Source organism: Eucalyptus grandis, chromosome 2 (genome assembly GCF_016545825.1).
Source record: "Eucalyptus grandis isolate ANBG69807.140 chromosome 2, ASM1654582v1, whole genome shotgun sequence".
Lineage (NCBI taxonomy): Eukaryota > Viridiplantae > Streptophyta > Magnoliopsida > Myrtales > Myrtaceae > Eucalyptus > Eucalyptus grandis.
In genome coordinates, this window is record NC_052613.1 from 6,527,411 (window position 1) to 6,546,403 (window position 18,993).

The 18,993-nt window shown below is 40.9% G+C and overlaps 3 protein-coding genes across 3 annotated transcripts; 2 read left to right on the top strand and 1 right to left on the bottom strand.

Moving 5' to 3' along the window:
* The first annotated feature begins 2,523 nt into the window (after positions 1 to 2,523).
* Positions 2,524 to 5,573, top strand: LOC104419759 (probable arabinosyltransferase ARAD1). Its single transcript, XM_010031518.3, is given in 4 exon segments — positions 2,524 to 2,783; positions 2,940 to 4,475; positions 4,769 to 5,222; positions 5,225 to 5,573. Coding segments are annotated over 3 exon segments (1,494 nt in total). The 5' UTR covers positions 2,524 to 2,783; positions 2,940 to 3,497; the 3' UTR covers positions 5,287 to 5,573.
* Positions 5,574 to 7,336: 1,763 nt separating this feature from the next.
* Positions 7,337 to 12,024, bottom strand: LOC104419767. Its single transcript, XM_010031531.3, has 8 exons — positions 11,862 to 12,024; positions 10,708 to 10,997; positions 10,200 to 10,271; positions 9,598 to 9,665; positions 8,860 to 9,013; positions 8,441 to 8,521; positions 8,267 to 8,356; positions 7,337 to 7,800 (listed from the first exon to the last, which is right to left on the bottom strand). Exons 2-8 carry the CDS (start codon positions 10,975 to 10,977, stop codon positions 7,675 to 7,677), a joined length of 861 nt encoding a protein of 286 aa, XP_010029833.1. The 5' UTR covers positions 10,978 to 10,997; positions 11,862 to 12,024; the 3' UTR covers positions 7,337 to 7,674.
* A 3,448-nt stretch (positions 12,025 to 15,472) lies between these two features.
* LOC104419777 (protein EMBRYO DEFECTIVE 514) lies at positions 15,473 to 17,496 on the top strand. Its single transcript, XM_010031543.3, has 2 exons — positions 15,473 to 15,930; positions 16,880 to 17,496. Exons 1-2 carry the CDS (start codon positions 15,529 to 15,531, stop codon positions 17,198 to 17,200), a joined length of 723 nt encoding a protein of 240 aa, XP_010029845.2. The 5' UTR covers positions 15,473 to 15,528; the 3' UTR covers positions 17,201 to 17,496.
* Positions 17,497 to 18,993: the final 1,497 nt, after the last annotated feature.

Here is an 18,993-nt window from a genome sequence, read left to right on the forward strand (position 1 = left end):
TCATGCGTAGGTTCAAACAAGTACTGTGGAAGCATGAATATGGGTGCCATCAATGGCGCCTATACAGCCTTGTCATTTTATCAAAAACTAGTATTATACAAGATTATCAACAAAATAAAATTAATGATGTAAAGGAATATATAAGAATTCTACCTTAAAGTAATGTTTATGGTTAGGAACCAATTGGGGGAAGGTCGGTTTATTTTGATTCTCGAATTGAATCAGTCCCATTGCTCATCCCTAATTTCTTTATTGTTACTCAATGAACCTTTAATGGCCCTTGCATAGCAAAGAGAGAAATTCTCTTGAATCTATTGCCTTCTAATTAAAATTCAAGATTGTGTAACAATCTAATAATTTTGATTTTGCAAGAATTTTGAATCCGTAAAAAAGTAAGGTTAAATTTATAGGCACGTTTTTTATTCATCTATTACGTAAGAACTTTTTCTTCAACTGGCCATGCGCGTGCCTTTTCTAAGAGGAAAGAGCCCCATTGTTTTTAAGTAAGCATTTAAGAACTTTGGTCGTTTTTTAAAATTGGGGACCCATTCAATTGCCTTTCATCCTAAATAGGAAGTTATAAAAAAAAATTGAAAAAAAATGAAAAAAAAACAAGCAAAATAAGAAAAAGAAAATTAGCAATAATTTGTGAAGTTGTGGTTATGAGTGAATTAAGTTAGCAAGAAAGCGCAAGGTTCTTTTATATAGTTTGATTTCAGTTTCTGATTTTTATTTCAGAAACTGAGAAGGATTTCTTCAATTTCTCTATTTCTAGAATAGAAATCTGTTTCAGAAATGAGAAATCAAATCGCGTTATCAAACGGATTGCTTCCAAACCTCGCTCCTAAACAAAACAGAAAATTGAGAAACAGAAATTTTGTCATGCGCGCCCTTAGACTTCAAATCTTATACTTCCTTCACCACCACGATCTCATTTTACACTCATCGGTATCCAAATTGACCGTTGGACAAAACCTTTGAGGATCATCTATCTAATAATACCGTTGGACATAAATGATATGAGAAGATCTAATTGCTTCTTGGATTGCAAATTAAAGACTCTCTCGATTCAGCTATCCATACAAGAGAGGTTGGATTTCATAAGTATAGTTTCTCGTTAGGAAAGAACATCTTGACTCCAGATGACTATCACTCAAATTACAAATCCTTTTTATGGAAAGATTGCGTTGATATTTATCTTTCTTGTATAGACAATTGCTATATGTAGAAAGAAATCCAGGCCAAATTACTAGTGTTGTGCTTCACATCCAAACTAATTGTTAAGATCTAAAAACTTCTCGTAATGTCTAAGGGTGTGACAATACACAAACTATACTGTTGTCCTTGATCATGACATAACAATATTTTTGACATAGAGAATCAGAACTTCTTCAATAGACGATTAAGTCTCTAAGTTTAATGAATGAAATTTGATCTGAGTTGCTCCAAGAATATTACCTGGAAATTTTATCATCGGAATCATTAAATACATACGCAAGGTTTTGTCAATTTTCAATATATATTAGAGAGTTTTCTCAACATAATCAACCATGAAAATCTGCACGCGCCCTCCGGACCTTGCGAAGAGCAGCGAAGCCCATCTCCGATTTCACCTCCATCCTCTTATTACTCTCCTCCCCATCACATTTCTTCGCTTCTCTTTCTGATATTTTGGTTCATGAGTGTTCTAACATCACGAGCTTTCCACGAACAAAAACAGCTTGGACAAATTAAAAGTTTAACTTGAAAGGTAAAAATCCCTGAAGAACATCTATTTTGTTTTGATCCATGATAACAATGGTAATAGCTCCTCCACACAAAGCTAACTGTAGAGTTGACCGTGCTTTTGATTTTTGAATTGTTTCCATTAATTCATGGGGTTCCATTCCAAGCAATCGAGCCTTTTTTCTGTTTCTTTTTCGGCCGTAAGCAATGGGGGGTGTACCTTTTCAAGTCGTTCAAAAGAATTCTCTAATTTGGGGCAATTTACACAAATATAAAGAAAGAAAGACGGGCTGCTTACCAGCAAAAATTGATTCTTTTCTTGGACAAAGTCTGCTTCATCATGTGGTTGTGTCGAGCCAACTTGCATGAACCACCCAACTCCACATCAACAGACTTCTTGGTCGATTAGTTGAACCTCCCTCTCATCCAAGTTCCAAACCCCAACAAAAGTGATGATGTCTTACCATAAAATCGACCAATCACAGCCAGCTAATGCCTCTCTCCATTCCCCACCAAACCATCAGAGAAAATCCCGATTGCATCAAGGATTACCGAACGGATGATCGTGACATGCCAACAGATAATCAAATAGTGCAGAAAGTAAATGATTTTCTTTGAGAATTCGTCTGTATTTCAGATATAGAATTGTGGGTGAGGAAATAGTTTCTTTAAGTTTTGGGGAACTGGGAAAAGTGCCAAAGTGGGGTTGCTTCCGAAGGAAATTAGGGAGGATTTAATTAGTAAAGTTACCATTTCAGACTAAATTTAATACTAAAAAGTCTCTCTCTCTCTCTCTCTCTCTCTCTCTGTCTGGGTGCGCGCCACCGCGGCAGCAGCATAAGCTGACAAAGGAGAGAGGGAAGGCATGATCAAGTTAAATAATGACAATTAAGGGATACAAGAAACCTGTACAAGGGACTTGTTAATAAACCCTTCTTCAGCTTTTCGATCAATTTAGCCTCCGCTTTATATTTATGTACAGGACATGCATTTCTTTTTTTGTGCTGTACAGTCTGTGAGCACCCCTCAACCCTCGGAGCATCAGCCGCGGTGTCCAGGTACATCAATCTCTCTTCATCTGTTTGTCAAGAACTGATTGACCCAGTTCAGATGATCGCAGTCCTTGAGAACCCAATTGATGAAGTTTCGATTTTTCGAGCTTCTGCTCGAGGTTGATAGCATTTCTTTGTGCTCTTTCTTTTTATTCTTGGCAGAGACGGAGATGATTGGATGATCGGGTTTTTTTTCTCTTGTATGGGATGAAGGTTTCGCCATTAATGTTCTTGCAATCCCAAGAAAGAATCTTGGAGTGAGAACATAAGCGAGGGAAGATTCTGGTATTTTATTGATTCTGCAGAACCAACTCTTTCCTTTTTTATCATGCCCACTTTGGAGAAGGAAATATGTGATTTTTCTGGTTGTTGTGGACGATTTGGTTTGCTGGTGAAGATGTTGTGAATCAGACTGCTGTCGGAATCTCTCTCAAAACCCTTGAGGGTTTTAGGGATTGAGACCGGGTTTCCATGTTGTAATGGAATCGGGGACTTCTGAGTTACCGTTTAGGAAGTCTGGATGTTCTCTTCGAGGAGCCGGAGTTGAAACATTGACCGGGTGGTCAAAAGTGGGGGTGATCAGGCATAGGTTCCTGAAAGAGAATTAACGTTTTCTAGAAATCTGTAGCTTGTTGATTAGTAGGAAAGTGTCTTTTGATAGCTCTTGATGCAGTCAGATCAAACTTGAGAAGCATTAACTGTTTCCCTTTCGAATCCAGCATGTCGGAGAAAAGCATGCTCCCTTCGAGGTTCCTTTTTTACATAATAACCACTTCCATTTTCCTTTTGATCCTCTCTTCTCTATTCCTCCTAGAATTCAGTAATACTTCGACCATATCTACCAAAGTCTTGAAGCTGATTCTTGTTAATAATACATCCGTTTATTTGAAACCCAGTGCAAAAAATGAACAGGCTGAGGTTTCCTCCCTACCATCCATGACTTCGCAAATTGAGCATAAAGTCCGTCTAGAAGGACAAGGAGAGGGTTTTAATTTTACGGACAGTGGCCGAAATTTTATCTCTCGAAAAAGGCAAAGAAAAGGTGCATGCGATCCTGATCAGGTTCTGTTGAAAGTTTTTATGTATGACTTGCCTCCTGATTTTCATTTTGGATTGCTGGGATGGAAGGGATACGCTGGTGAAACTTGGCCAAATGTCCAAGATCTGGCTCAAATCCCAACTTATCCTGGTGGCTTGAATTTACAGCATAGTATAGAGTATTGGCTCACTCTTGATCTTCTATCCTCGGAAACCCTGGACATCGATAGACCATGCACTGCTATCAGAGTGAATAATTCAAGCCTAGCGGACATAATCTTTGTGCCGTTCTTCTCATCTCTCAGTTACAATCGCCATTCTAAGCTTCATGGGAAGGATAAAATTAGTGTCAACAGGATGTTACAGAGTAAACTGGTGCGGTATCTAACTGGCCGGGATGAGTGGAAGCAGATGGGTGGGAAGAATCATATCATTGTAGCCCACCATCCAAATAGCATGTTGGATGCGAGAAAGAAATTGGGTTCTGCAATGTTTGTGCTTGCCGATTTTGGTAGATATCCAGCGGAAATAGCTAACCTTGAGAAGGATATAATTGCTCCATACAAGCATGTTGTGAGAACCATACGGGGCGATGCATCTGCTCCATTCAGTAAGCGCCCTATACTGGCATATTTTCAAGGAGCAGTTTACCGAAAAGATGTAAGTGCCTTTTGGCTTTTTATTAAATTGATTATATTTTATTTTACCAGTTGACAAGGATTTATTGCATAAGCAGTTTTGTGGAGATCACGATGGAGCTTATATTGTCTTTGTCCAAATCTCGAACCTTCTTCCTATTTTGGCATGAGGTTGCTTCTTTCAGCTTGCCTCATGGAAGAGGCCATTTTCCACTGAAATCAATCATCTTTTGGTTTATTTCCTGTTGCATCCACACACATTTTTTTCAGCTTAAATTGCCTATCACCTATGTCTTCATGCTTTTCATTTTACAGGGAGGTGCGATTCGTCAAGAATTGTATTACCTTCTCAAAGATGAGAAGGGGGTGCACTTTGCATTTGGAAGTGTTCAAGGGAATGGGATCCACAAGGCAGGCCAAGGAATGGCTTCATCGAAATTCTGCTTGAATATCGCTGGTGACACTCCCTCCTCAAATCGCCTTTTCGATGCCATTGTAAATCATTGTGTCCCCGTGATAATCAGCGATGAGATTGAATTACCATTTGAAGATGTTTTGGACTACTCGGAGTTCTGCTTATTTGTCCATGCTGCTGATGCTGTAAAGAAAGGTTACCTGGTAAATCTTCTCCGTGGAATAAAAGAGAACAAATGGACCAAGATGTGGGAGAGACTGAAAGAAGTTGCACAACATTTTGAATTCCAATATCCATCCCGACCCGATGATGCGGTAGATATGATTTGGCAAGCAGTCTCCAGGAAGATATCTTCGGGCAGATCAAACTTCACAGAGAGAATAGATACCGCAGATCGCGACTGTTTAAGGGTAACTGACTTTAGAGCAGCTACTTAAGCTTACACCACATGAGATTGTGAATTATATATATATGGGAGGAAATTCTCTTCTTTTGTCCATCTTGATGGCTTAGCTTTCACAATAATGGTTTTCTTTGTACTTTCATTGGTATCAAGGACGACCATTTAGATGAGTACTTGTTTCCGGTAAATATTAGAGATGGGTGTTTATTGTTAGAAAATTTACATCACACGGAAACTGATTGTTGTTATGTTCCTAATTATCAGCATCTAAACCAAATGCAACAGTTGCCAGAATGAAATCATCTCTGAGTGAAATGATTCAGAAGCATTGTCTATCATTTGAGCATAAGCATTGTCCAGCATTTCATCTCAAAACATGTAGGAAAGAACCTTATATGCAAATAACGAAGCTACTGTTGCAGTTGTTATGTGTAACTTGTGTGCTGTATGAGTGGGTGCTGATCTAAAAGACTTGAACTGCCTCTCTTCACCTTGACAAAGGACTCCTAAACTTACATAAAAATATACAGAAGATCTGCCAAAATGCATGTAATCCTCCAAACAAAATGTTCGACGCCACAACGAGGCACCCTTTCCTTCCCAAGATATTACCTGGTAAGCTCTCTGCTCTTTAAGCTGTGGCTTAAGAATGTCCATATCTGTTGTGAATGGGATCGGATCCTCCTGGAATTCCTCTTTTGTTTGCTTGGCTAGGGTCAAATGCCGTTGAAGGTGCAGGTGCCACGGTTTTCTCCTGTAGGTGCTCGGCAATGGAAAGATTCCTTGTTAAATTAGGCAGGCCGTCATGGAAAGTTGATTGCTCTCTCTCCAATCTAGGACGAGGACCCATACGTCTCGTGGCTGAAGCATTATGTGCCAAAAGGGCTAGGACTCCAAAACAGATGAGAACAATTACCACCTTGGAAATTCCAAGTCCCATGAGGAAAACTGGGCAAAGCAGGAGGAAGAAGGGGTTATTGCTCAACTGACTGGTTTGTGGTATTACTGGAGTTATGACTGTCTTTTCTTCTGTAGCTCATGGTTGAAGAGTAAGCCTATGTCCCACTATTTATTGCATTTAGGAATAATAGAAAGCGTAAAGTAGAGAGTGGGGTCCCGAGAGAAATAAAGACAATTCAAGATCCACCCCAATGATAAGCCTGACATGGAAGCCAGTAAGGCTGTGTAGGAAGACTGACAGGTTTGAACAAAAGTGAAACCTGGAGACCTGCCTACATTCTTGGGGAAGCCAAGTATCTTCCCCATTGTGCTGAGCATCTTGCATTCCACAGGGTCATCACAACAAAATCACGGCCAGGAAAAGGGAAAAGGAAGTCTTTGGAACTCGAGGTAAAGACGGCACAACATGCGGGGCTGATGCCAACATGGCTATTGTCTCGTCTCCTAGATTGCCTTAACACAGTCGCCGTTTGGCTGTCGTACGGCAATTATTCGTCTTTTGTCGATCCAGCCCCCGTGGCAAGGGCATATAACAATCACGAAATGCCAATGTCGCACGCGATCTACCGATCCAGATCCCATTCTTCTTTCCCTATCATTCCCACTTCATTCCAGCTTTTTTATACCAAATGTGCCTAACTAGTCCTTTCTAGATATTATCCAAGCCGTTGCAGCATCTATGCTCAAAATGGAGGGTGACTAACCAACCGAGCACCAAAAGAAGAATAAAGCAAACCTAAACTAGGGGGGACGAGGGCGTGTCCAACAGATTATTCCAGAGAAAAAGAAAAGCATAAAACGAAAAGTGAAAAACCAAGGCTTGCTTCCCCCACTAACTTTGAATTTCTGCCCATCCACTCAACCGAAAAAGTTGCTAGTCTTGAGTTTCATGTTCTTCACGAACTCGCTTTGCGCTTTTGCTTTGCCTCCATCTCGGATTAGACAGAATGCCGCCCGTAAAAGGCAATGACTAGCAATAGCTGAAATTTTTCCCGGGCGCGAATGCTAAGTTCTTTTGAAATCGAGGGAGACGCAATACCACCACACTCGTAACAAAGAATCAAATCGTCCATTTCCACCCGAAAAGTACCAGAATAACCAAAGAAAAAGGAAAAGATTAAGCATGAAAACATGCTTTTTCTTCAACCCAGAAATTTCCAACAATGAAGGCAAATACGATTATCTCATACACAGCATCTCGCAGATACAACAGCTCAGGTGACTATCTGGATTTATAAACACAGTGAAAACAAACTTCCCCCAGCGAGATTTGGAGATTATGTACACAGAAAATCTTGATGTAACCTCAAAGAGTATTTTCAGGTGAAGAGTTGCATACTTCACACTTCAAATAGATAGATTATATATTCCTTGTTTCTCACTGCTAGAACCACCAGTAAAAGTACACTCTTCGGTAATGCAGATGCCTGCAAATTCAGCCGCCTATGATTGGACTGGCTCCTGATGAGGAATCACTGAAGGTCCTGGTTCTATTGTGATCTGCAAACCATGATGCTGTCCTGCCTGTAGCATGAATGCAACTTCACTTGCTGCAAGTGCCGCAGCTTCCTGGTTCAAGGAATCGAGAATCATTTAAATTTAACAGTTTTACCAGTAGATGCTTACTTAATCACCTAGTCATGAAACAACAAGAGTTTGGCCACCACTGAGACAAACCCCCCATTCTCTTGTGTGGACAGATACCAAACTGCGAGTTCAACAAGAAAAAATGCACAAGACTCCCAGCTGAGACAGATAAGAATTTTTCCACAGGGAGAGAGAGAGAGGAGACTGATTACAAGAACCAAAACCACATTGCACAACCTTGCCACCAGCCCAATAGTGCACTTCCAAAGTTATCTGCTAACGTGTCTTAAACTAGCAAATTGATAGAAATAAGTAATGCCAAGTAGCAAACATGCTTCCTCTAGCAAATTCTTAAATACTTATAAACTTAAGGTATTAACAGGATTAAAAGATGGATGAAATTTCCTTCAAGATAATTAAAAATAAAAATGAAAGTGTCACTCCAAACCTGTCTTTGTCTTCGACGCTGTAAGATACTTATTGCCCAAGCCATAATGTAGCAAGGAAGAAGAAAGCCGGCAGCTCGAAGCAGGAACAGCTGGAAAGAAAAAACCGGTAAACTAATGCCACAAGAGATAACTGATAAAACCTCTAGTAGTTAATAAGAAAATAGAACACTCACAGAGAAAAATGCAGATGCATCATCTTCATCATCACCATTGGTGAGGTATAGGGCATGCCTTAAGAGTAAAAGAGCCATCAACTGCCATCAAAAGGGTAAAGCTCGTTAAAAAAGGAAAAAGTGCAAAATCCAAGCACAGTTTTTTTACATTAGTGTGATGTCAGAATAATATTGTGAGAAGCAAAGACGTAAGTCCTTCCACCCCCCTTTCTCCCTCCCTGCGATCATGAATGAATTTTGATTTTTGTTTAAATTGACAAGCAGGCGAAGTGTGCATGCATAAACTGAAATTTTGTAAGTTCAAGGAATCAGAAACACATTGCCACTTCAGGGCCCCATGTTAAGTGACATGATTTTATCAAAATGTAATGCATCCCCAAATCACATGACAAACAAGGCCATTATAATTTATGACTCACAATAAGAGCCGCAGAGCGGCAAAATGCGGCTCCACTTGCATTGTTGTCAGCGTATTCATCATACTCTGCATCCAGAAAATGGCGTTCTGCAGCCATTGCCAAAATACGAGGATCACGTAAATCCAGAGGAGCACCAGCCAGCGTCCAACCCTCACTGCACATAAAAAATGAAATATAAGACATCAACATGATCAAATCTGACCTGGTACAAAGCTTTTTCCTTCATAATAAAATATATATTTAAAAAAAAAAAAAAAAAAACACTCACACAATGCACTAAGGTTTTACTTTACCATCCTGTCCTCTGCAAAATGTCTAAGAAAATAAACTCTTGAAGATGCAAGTTGAGAGGACAGTAATTCCACTCACAGGATTTTGGCTGGAAATATATGACTGATATGCAATAATTTATTCATCTACCATCATGGTAAGTGTGTCCGAAACAAAAGGGAAAAATCACCCAATTCAGGAAACTTTATGAGGTCCTCAACATCTTTAACGCCAAAAAAGTCAAAAAAGAATTATAATTGGAAAACGAAAAAAGAGTCTTTGCCATTATTAGGAAAAATGAATCATTGACAAGTGCAAATTAGAAGCCAACCCATGTCAAACTTTTTAACATCAATCCTACACAACAAAATGATCCACGCAGTAGTTTTCATTCTCCATAAATCATTGCAGCAAGTTAAAATAAAGCTAACTAGTTAATAGTACAAGCATATTAAAGTAAACTCTTGCCTTATGTCAATTGCAGCGTCTTCAGAGTTCGGGGGAGCTGGTGGGGCTGTATAGCCAGGCTCATAAGCCTAAACATCAACCATGAAATTTCCCTAGCGTCAGTAAATATGGAAAAACTCTGCCACTCAGAAAGTGACCATCAATCCACACAATGGTAAGATCAAACAAGCCTCTACCCAGTAAGTGGAATAGAAAAACAATAATCCATAAAATTGGATAATTTTAGTAACTGCATGCAGACAATATTGAGTCATACAGTATTTAGTTGGAGGCAGTACGGTATTTGACAAATTGCCATTTATTTTATGGAGCAGTCAGAGGCAGATCAGAACTTATAAAGAAAAATGAGAGGGGAATAAAAATTCTCTCTTCTTCAAATCATCCTAGTACAATGCAGCATACAACCTAGCAGCCATTGGAAAGACTATAACTGTGCTATGTCATAATTATATTTGAAGAGGAAGGGAACAAAAAGACTAATGCAATTTCACGAAGCAATTTTACTGAGCATCGCCGATTTCATATGTGAGCACCTATACGCATCAAGCAACCAACAAATTAGGTAGTTGTAAAAAAAGTTTCAGGTGCTAATAGGGACTTACCTGATGGCATATTTCACAAATTACATCTCCTTTCTCATTGCACCACCGCTGCACACATTTCCTGTGAGCATACTACACACAAAAGAAAACAAAACCGTTGGACCAGGATTTCAGTGCATCTGATCATACGCTAATGATGCTCAAGTAAACATTCAGGTTTCTATTTTATAGAAGAAAAATGATGAGATATTCTCGTTGTAATTTTCCAAGCCTTCCAGACCAGATACACTGAGGTCAGGCTTCTATAAGAACAAGCAAACTTTTCAGCACCTTCTACCCCATTGGATTAACATAGCAAAGCTAAAGCACACAGAGCAGCAACACCCCACAGATACAACCCTCAGAACTGATGTAATCAAGCATGTATACCACTACACTGATTGGAAGCACAAAAATAGCCAAGTCAATATGTGACATGGCAGCTGGTACATTATGAAGAAAATCACAAATAACAATATATTATGTCTTTAAAAAAAAAAAGGAAAAAGAGACCCAAAAAAGCATAAACCTTCAAACTGCCACTGCAAGCACAAGGAGTCTCCAAATTCTTAATGCTATCCTCCTCCTGGCAAATGCGACATTCAACAGTCTGAATGAGAGGTTCTTCTTCTTCGCATGTGTTGATGACTTGTATATCCTCGACTTCAACAGCAGAGGTTGCCGGATCAGCAGTGTGAGAAGATGAACCCTCTCCAGCAGGCTTTGCAGCCTTTTCAAGAGATTGTGATCTCTCGGGTGTAATGAAGTGATCCACACAGAGGACAAGATGCTCACTCATTCCGATTATGAAGAAATTGCCTGATACATCAAAAGATTCAACAGAAAATTGGATCGATCCCAAGTAAAACACAACCCCCAAACCAAGCAACAGTCAATTTCCACAACTTAAGTCGCTTTGAAGGCACAGAAGCATGTTTTGAGCTACGACATCACCGATGGAAGGAGAACCACTTAAACATCTTATATCTACAAACCAAGTGGTTTTGACTGTCGAAAAATATCAATGACTGTAATTATCTCGAGATACTCCCCGCCTGGATGCTTAAATTCTCGATCCTCTCTTATTATTCAATACTTACACTAATTAAAATAGAATCAGAAATATAAGCTGTTGAGTTCCATTTGTAGACCTTGAAAAACAAGATTCACCAATTACTCGATGAGAAATACATCACTTTCTACAACAAACCCCCGTCTTTCGCCCGACAAATCCATCATTCCCCGCAAATGCTCCCCACATACTGAAACAAAGACCGGGCCTTTCCCCATCTCCACAGACCAAAAATGCCATCTTGACTTCCCTCTCTCGGCTCTCGGCAACTGGCCGGAGAAATCGAAACGACGGACTTCACGAGCGCCAGACCGACCGACCGCGAAACAACCCCGATCCTCGACCCTCGACAACCCCGACGACCTCAAGGATTCCCCCGCCCCGCGTTGACCCCCACCAAAAAAAAAAAAAACCACCCGCAGACGACTCCTCCGCCTCGTCCCCATCGACAGTCCGGCACAACAGGCGGCGCCATTCCCGTCCGGACGACACCAAAAAACCCACCCAAATCGGCACTCCGGAACCCTAATTCTCCCCAAAAGAAAACACAACAATGACAGCACCAGATCGAACGCGGCCGGAATCCGACGCCACCGAGGACCGGATCGTACCTGGGGAAAAACCGGGTCGGGGCAGACGCGGGTTCCGGGTCGGGTCCGGAGCTCCAAGAGAGAAGGCGAGCTTCAGCAAAGGAAGGGGAGAAGAGAAGAGAAGAGAAGAGAAGAGGAGGAAGGAGGAAGGAGGAGAAGAGCGAGTTTTTGTACGCGCGACGACGACGGACCGGCCGGTGGGTGGGGACGTTAACTCCTCGGCACGTCCGGTTCGTGGAAATTGACGTTAACTCTTCCGAAAGTCCGCTTCCTGGAAACCGACGTTTGATTCTGCCGTCTTGACCCCGCGCCCGCGGGGGACGGAAGGACTGACGGCCGTTAAGAACCGCCGTCACGGGGTCGCGTTCCGATTTTCTGCCGGCGTTTCCTTTAATTATCTAGGAACTCATCTTATTATACAGTCCGTGGACCTTTTCTTAGGCCACTTGATGACCCCCGGCCAAATTGCCAAGTCCTATAGCCTTCTAGATGTACAATTTTTGACTTATCGCATTAATTTAACCGTTAGAGTTTGGTATATCGACATTATTCATTACGTGTATATTCAAAAAAGGTAGATCAGGTTGGGTCAAAAATAGTCCAACTTGAATTAATATATTTTTATCTGTTCTAATCCATTTTCATATTTGATGCAAATTTAGTGATTCGAACCATCTCCGAATTCAATTGTAGCAACTCTTCTCCTCAAACTATTGCCTTCAAAGAATGGGCCACTCCATGTGCTGACTTGTCGTGTTAGTGAGGACGCTCGAGAGGCGGGTTATGGACAAGGGCATGAAGGCGGTGGTAATGAAAAGTTTGAGTTTTTTTTCCTTAGAAGAATGACATGTTATAGTATTGTGAAATTGCGAGCCACAAGAAGAAAATCTAATGATAACCGAAGCAAAGTGAACAAATGGAGAACACCACCAATAGTGAAATTGGAGAGGATGAGAGAAGCAACCAGCAAAGAATGATCAACGTGAGTTAAGCCTCGACTATTTATTATATGGGTTGAAAGTTTCTAATAATCGACCATTAAAACCCATCTATCTTAGACTTTTAGCTTTAAAACCCATTATGGCAAGTATTTTAAGTTTAAGATGACTCATTTAGATAAATATGGATCAGAATATGGGTCTGTGACCTATTTTGAGAGCCCTAATTATGTGTTGGTCGATCCTCGCCTTTTTCTAATGGATTGTTGCACTCCCGTGTCTTCTATGACGATCTACGACTCGCTGTAGCGAAGAGCTTTTGTATGCGCATACAATTTCAGCTTCCCGAGGATTTGCACGCGCGATGGGTAGACATTAGATAGAGCTCGTGCTCGAGTCGAGACTCGGCCGAGAGTTCGTGTTGCTATTGATATTCCCTTGTTTGCCAACCACTAAACTCTAGATGGATTTCATTGACCATTTCTTGGGCAAATTAGACAGGCCGCATACCACGCTTTTCGCCGTGGTGCTGGGGCGACAGCTTTTTAGTTTGTTAAATTACAAGTGGATATATCATATTTCGTTAATTATTATAATGTAGCAGCCATCTAGATGTCGAACCATGCACAAGTAAAAGGCGCGTTGGAGGATTTCCAGCTCAAAGATCTAAAAAGTGCCACAAACTGTGCAGAAACTGCCCTGGACCCATGCACAAGTAGAAGGGTTGAGCTTAATTGATTTATTGAAATTCACAGGACGTTTTATGGACGTTCAGTTAACAAAATTTTCACGCTTATACTCCATAATTGTTAAATAAAAGAATTAACCCTATTATTGGTCCCGAAAATTCTTCTAGCTATATATAGTAATTACAATTATTTAACTAAAGATACATCTCAATTTCTACACTCAGCTCAAAAAATTGATGACAGATTTTCAATCGACATTGAAATTTGTGCTCCTTGATCAGGGGAAAAAAACTTCTCCACCGATCAAAGGCAAGAATCACTTTATGGCAACTTTTACTTGACACGTTTATTTTGCAGAAAGAAAATGCAAATTTAAAATTATATTTATAAAAGTAATCGTTTTTATAACTAGATAATATATGTTAACTAAAAGTATTTTCTAAGGGACGGTAACAATCACTTTCCGAAACTATGTTTTGAATTATTGATTTTCTATGAAAGGCAGTTATCACGGCGTGGGAAGATTTGACGCGATCAAACCGAGGACCTTTTCCAAGAAGCAGCACGGGCGACCTTAATTTACGACCTCGGGTTCTTGTCGGGACTTTTTTGATCTCGTTGACCATTGACCCGTTTGTTCTTGCCGTGTACGCGCTTATCAGGTAAAAAGCATTCCCGTCCGGTGCATTTGGAGTGATTCTTGCACCCCCATCTTTTGCAGCTAGTCATTATATTTATAACTTCACCAGCCCAAAAAAGTAAGAAAGGAATGAATTATTTACTGGGCATATAAACTGGGGATGAGCAACAGGTCGCTTTCATCCAAGAATCGAACCAAACCGATTTCACAAGACAAGTACCTAGCCAATTCACATGGGGGATTGGTTCAGTTCCCTATTATTGACTTTGAATGGATTGGTTCTAATTGGGAAGGGAACCGAATCAAAACCACCTTACTGGTCAATTCTAAGCCAATTTGTATCAGTTTGGTTTTCCAATTCTCGACTTCGACTCAATTGGGTTTACTCTAGAATCAACTAGTTCGATTCCAGACCAATTTTAGGGTTAATTAGTACAGTTTTCAATTCCACAAAAAAAAACACCACAAGCGGACAGTCTATTTGTGACTTAATTGTGAATAGAGTGCACAAGAGGTTGATACTTCATCCATGGGCCTAGAGAGAAACGAGCCCATGGTCTCATGGGCTTTCTCTCAACCCAACCCCATTTCACATTCAATAATTTAGCTTCGAATTTGCAAATTAGAATGTGAAAATAATCATGATTTGGGTGCTGCGATGATATTGTTGAACTAACTTCGGTGCTTCGAAGAGAATGGTTTAAATCTTTCAATCTTATATCATGTGGCATGTAACTCATGTTACAAATCTGAAGGGAAAATACCACAAAAAATTTCAAATTATAAACACAAATGCTCTAATTTTTTCTTGTGTCACAAAAATTCTGAAATTTATCAATTGTAACATGGATATCTCAAATTATTCTTTTTGTCAGGTAAAAACCCGAACTTGTATATGTATGACATGTATATCCATATTAGTATAAGTTTGGGATCTTTTACAATATATATATTTTTGGCATTCACATCACAATGGACAAGTTTAACATTTTTAGATACACAACAAAAGTTGGATATATTTGTGTTACAATGAGTAGTTTAATTTTTTTGTGGTATTAACTATCCTTAAAAAGTCCAACAGATTCTCGATCACCAAAAAGAAAAACTATTCTTAAAAATTTAACGCGATAAATCTATGGTATTTTATATATTTTTGCTAATAAGTGTTGGGGACACTTAAATAAATCAAAAAAAAAAAATACACTATAGTTTCCATCAAAGCGAATAATCGATATTGCGAAGATCTAACATTTCCATTACACCCATTTATTTATTTTTCTTTTCTTCACCTTTTTTTTTTTTTAAAAAATTTCCTTCTCTTTTGGCCAACTTCTTTTCTTTAAATTAACCTTCGATCGCGCAAAAAGCAGAAAAACCCTACGCAAACCGCGCGATCGCTGCTTAAGGGTTTTAGCGTCGCCATGGCAGAGGAGGTGCCGCCGGAGCTCGCCGCCGGGGAGAACCCACCGGCTGCCGAGGACATGGAGCTCGTGGCCGGGGAGCCCGACCCGAAGGCCGAGGAGGCCGCGGCCGGCGGCGGCGAGGAGCCCAAGGCGAAGCGCCCGAGGGAGGAAGAAGAAGAAGAAGGGGAGGAGGAGGAGGAGGAGGAGGAGGACGCGGAGGAGGGCGGCGGCGGCGGCGGCGGCGGCGCGGTGAAGAAGCAGAAGGTGGAGGAGAAGTCCGTCGAGGAGGAGCGCCTGGAGAAGGGTCCGGGTCCGGGTCGGACCAAGGTCGGGCCCAAGGAGTTCGGGTCAGCCGTGGAGATGTTCGACTACTTCTTCAAGTTCCTCCATTTCTGGCCTGCCAACGTCAATGTCAATAAGGTACGGCGAGGATGCGAATGCTTAGCTTCGGCTTGCAATTTCTTTCCTGGATTTCGTGCATTTCTGTTGAGCAATTGGAGGTAGAGTGTAAGTTCAATTCAAGCGTTTGATTGTTCGGGAGTGTATTCGTTTGAATGCTGCAATTTGTTTGTGATGTGTCGACGACGGTTCGATCGGTCGGACTTGAATTGGTCGAATTCGGAAGCTCTTAGTTTCTGAGGTTGAATGGCTATGAAATGATCGAACAAATTTCTCGCCTTTCGACGATTTTTGATGTCGGGTTGTCAATGAGAAGAGAAGGAACTGGGTTTTCTTGTGAATTGCATGACCTCGCTACTGCTTGAGGCAAGATCAATTTGACCATCCACTGTTCTTTCTGAGAAAAAAAGAAGAAGAAATCTGGGATTTTTGCTGAGGGAAGATAAGTTGTTCCTTGTACATTGGTCAGCTGAAAGTAGGCAGTGTTCTCCACTTAGATGGAGATCTCGCTCAAGCTATGTGGAATGGAATTTATTTGAGGGTGACACGCAATAGCTGAGCACATTGTTTTCATGAGTGCTGTTATAAGTTTGGTTTGCCAGGAAGATTCGTCTGGTAAGCATTAGGAAGTCCTGGGCAGCTTGTTGTGCTGGTAATGTGCCCAATAGAAGCAGTATCTTGATCATGCGAAGGGTAATGTACAGATAGAATCTCTTACCTGCTTGTTAGGTGTGTGATGCACATTTTTATCATGCTAGTTACAAGTGATCACCACATCGACTGACTAGCTTGATTTTTGTGTCCAAGAGAAAGAATTTAATCACATACTGAATGATTGAGTCATACTTGAATCATGTAGTGGATTCAGTCAAACCAATTGCATGTTACATCTCAATTTTTTGGAGCTTTTGGCTTTATAATTGTATTGATAGCCCATGCTTTATGCTAATTTTTTCCTCCCACAATGCAGTACGAGTACTTGACGTTGCTGGAGTTGATTAAGAAGGGGCATTCAGAGCCGGAGAAAAAAATAGGTGCAGGAATCAAAGCATTTCAAGTCCGATTTCATCCCACATTCAAAAGTAAGTGCTTCTTCCTTATAAGGGAAGATGACTCCATGGATGATTTCAGCTTCAGGAAGTGCGTGGACCACATAATCCCATTGCCGGAGGAAATGAAAGCCAAAGAGGGGGTCAGCAGGGCATTAGGTGGTGACAAAGGACATGGAGGAAGAGGAGGTCGTGGACGAGGTGGCCGCGGTCGTGGAAGGGGCAGGAGAGGAAAACACTGAGGTTTATGATGATGTCAATGTTAACCTGTTGCTGATGTGGGTTGGAGAGAAAAATTAGCACCAGGGGTTTTTGTTGTACTCCCTTATTTTGCTTTGCTATTGCAAATGCACATGCTGTGCTGCCGGGATATGCTTGTATCGGATAGTCATGCATCATTTTCTTGTTTAGCAGCTCTTGTTCAAAGAGAGTAGTGATTTCTTAACTAAGGTTTTGGATTCTTGCGCAACTTTTTAGTGTACTACACTATGATCATGAAATGCAGAATGCAATGCTGGTTCTAGCTCGATTGGATCAAGCGTGATCTTAAAGGCGAATATTGACTAATGTTATTGAGTTCAATCACTGGCTTGTGGGCTTCATTTCGATGAGGTGCCTTACTTGACTTTGATAGCGGAAAAGCAAAGGGTAAAGCTTATGAACAATGACTAGTCCTAAAGACCAGATGCTCTGCATTTCTCGGCTAAACCGAGTTCTAGTTTTTGTGATTGGTGTCATCATCAAGTAGACTTCCGGTTGAGGTTCATCGGCCCGGATGGTGCTCAGACTCTTACATTTCAGTTCCAAATAGGTTACTGAAACCGAACTGCTGAGAACTACGCAGTTCTGGTTTGCAATGGCAGATGCAAGCGAATCCGGAAATGCCTTGCCTTATGCTATCTTATGGTTCGAGCAAATCTTCTTGCGCTACTTCATGTGGCAAGGTTGCTCTTCTTTGCATCGATTCATCAGATTCGACGATTCTCATGTACTCGAATTACTTCAGGGTTTTCACCATCGGCATTGTGCCGCAGCCATCTGCACAACCCTGCCCTCATCATCTTGCGGGACCCTTTGAAGGCAATAAAAGTCTGGATTGAATCCTAATTAAGTTCACAATAATGGATGAAACTAACGGTTACAGCCGCAACATATCTCCTTTATTTACTTAGAAAACAAAAGTTAAAAGCGTATCATGGCAACAAAGTGGAAGGTATCATCAGTTCATGGATGACAATGCACGACAGTTCGAACACCATACGCATTTTCTCTGCAATGCTGACTATATAGATATACATAAATCCTTCCGAATCTTTTACTTGGTCCAATTCAGAACTATCTATGTACTATCGTACATACGTATTTACGTAGATACGTACGTGGAAATATACGGCTACTGAACTGTTGTTTGGAACATCCTTATGGGGCAAGAAGGCTACTTCTGAGGTTCCTGTACCAGCAGATCCAAGCGTTGTAACTGTTCCACGAGCCAACCCATTGAAGTTAAACCCCTCATCATTGAAAGTCATTAACTCATGCATTATAGCCGCCATTAACTATGGATTAACACCAAAAGATACAGCAGATAATTGGTAAACCGCATTATGTGATGACGTATTTCGTACGTATTTTGTACATGCATGCACTACATCTCCCGCACTTTCCTTCCGAATCCAACCCTCATCAACAAAACGCTAGCCCCCATGCAAGTGGAATTCTTGTTGGATTTGACAACCCAAGAATCCTCGTTGTGTTCCCAAAGCCTACCAGATTTTCTTGGAATCGAAGAACGAGTGCATGATTCCGCAACCTTCCCATAATTATTAGGTTCCTCTCTCTCTCAAATTCATCTCGTAACTCTCAAAAGATCGAGAGAAACACGCGTTTAGCCAATAAATGAGATTGATGATGGTAGTTCATGCATATGCATGGCCGGTTTTATCCGCGGGACGGCGCACGATCGCCCATGACATTAATTGCAGTTGGTGTTCATTCATCTGTATTTATGCACAACGCGCCACTCGCCATCTCGATC

Excerpts from the sequence above, each read along its gene's own strand:
- LOC104419777 (XM_010031543.3), top strand. The coding sequence starts at position 15,529 with ATGGCAGAGGAGGTGCCGCCGGAGCTCGCCGCCGGGGAGAACCCACCG. Across the intron at positions 15,931-16,879 it reads CCAACGTCAATGTCAATAAG|TACGAGTACTTGACGTTGCT; the intron begins GTACGGCGAGGA and ends CCCACAATGCAG.
- LOC104419767 (XM_010031531.3), bottom strand. The coding sequence starts at position 10,977 with ATGAGTGAGCATCTTGTCCTCTGTGTGGATCACTTCATTACACCCGAG. Across the intron at positions 9,666-10,199 it reads TTTGTGAAATATGCCATCAG|GCTTATGAGCCTGGCTATAC; the intron begins GTAAGTCCCTAT and ends GTTGATGTTTAG. Across the intron at positions 7,801-8,266 it reads AGCGTCGAAGACAAAGACAG|GAAGCTGCGGCACTTGCAGC; the intron begins GTTTGGAGTGAC and ends TCCTTGAACCAG.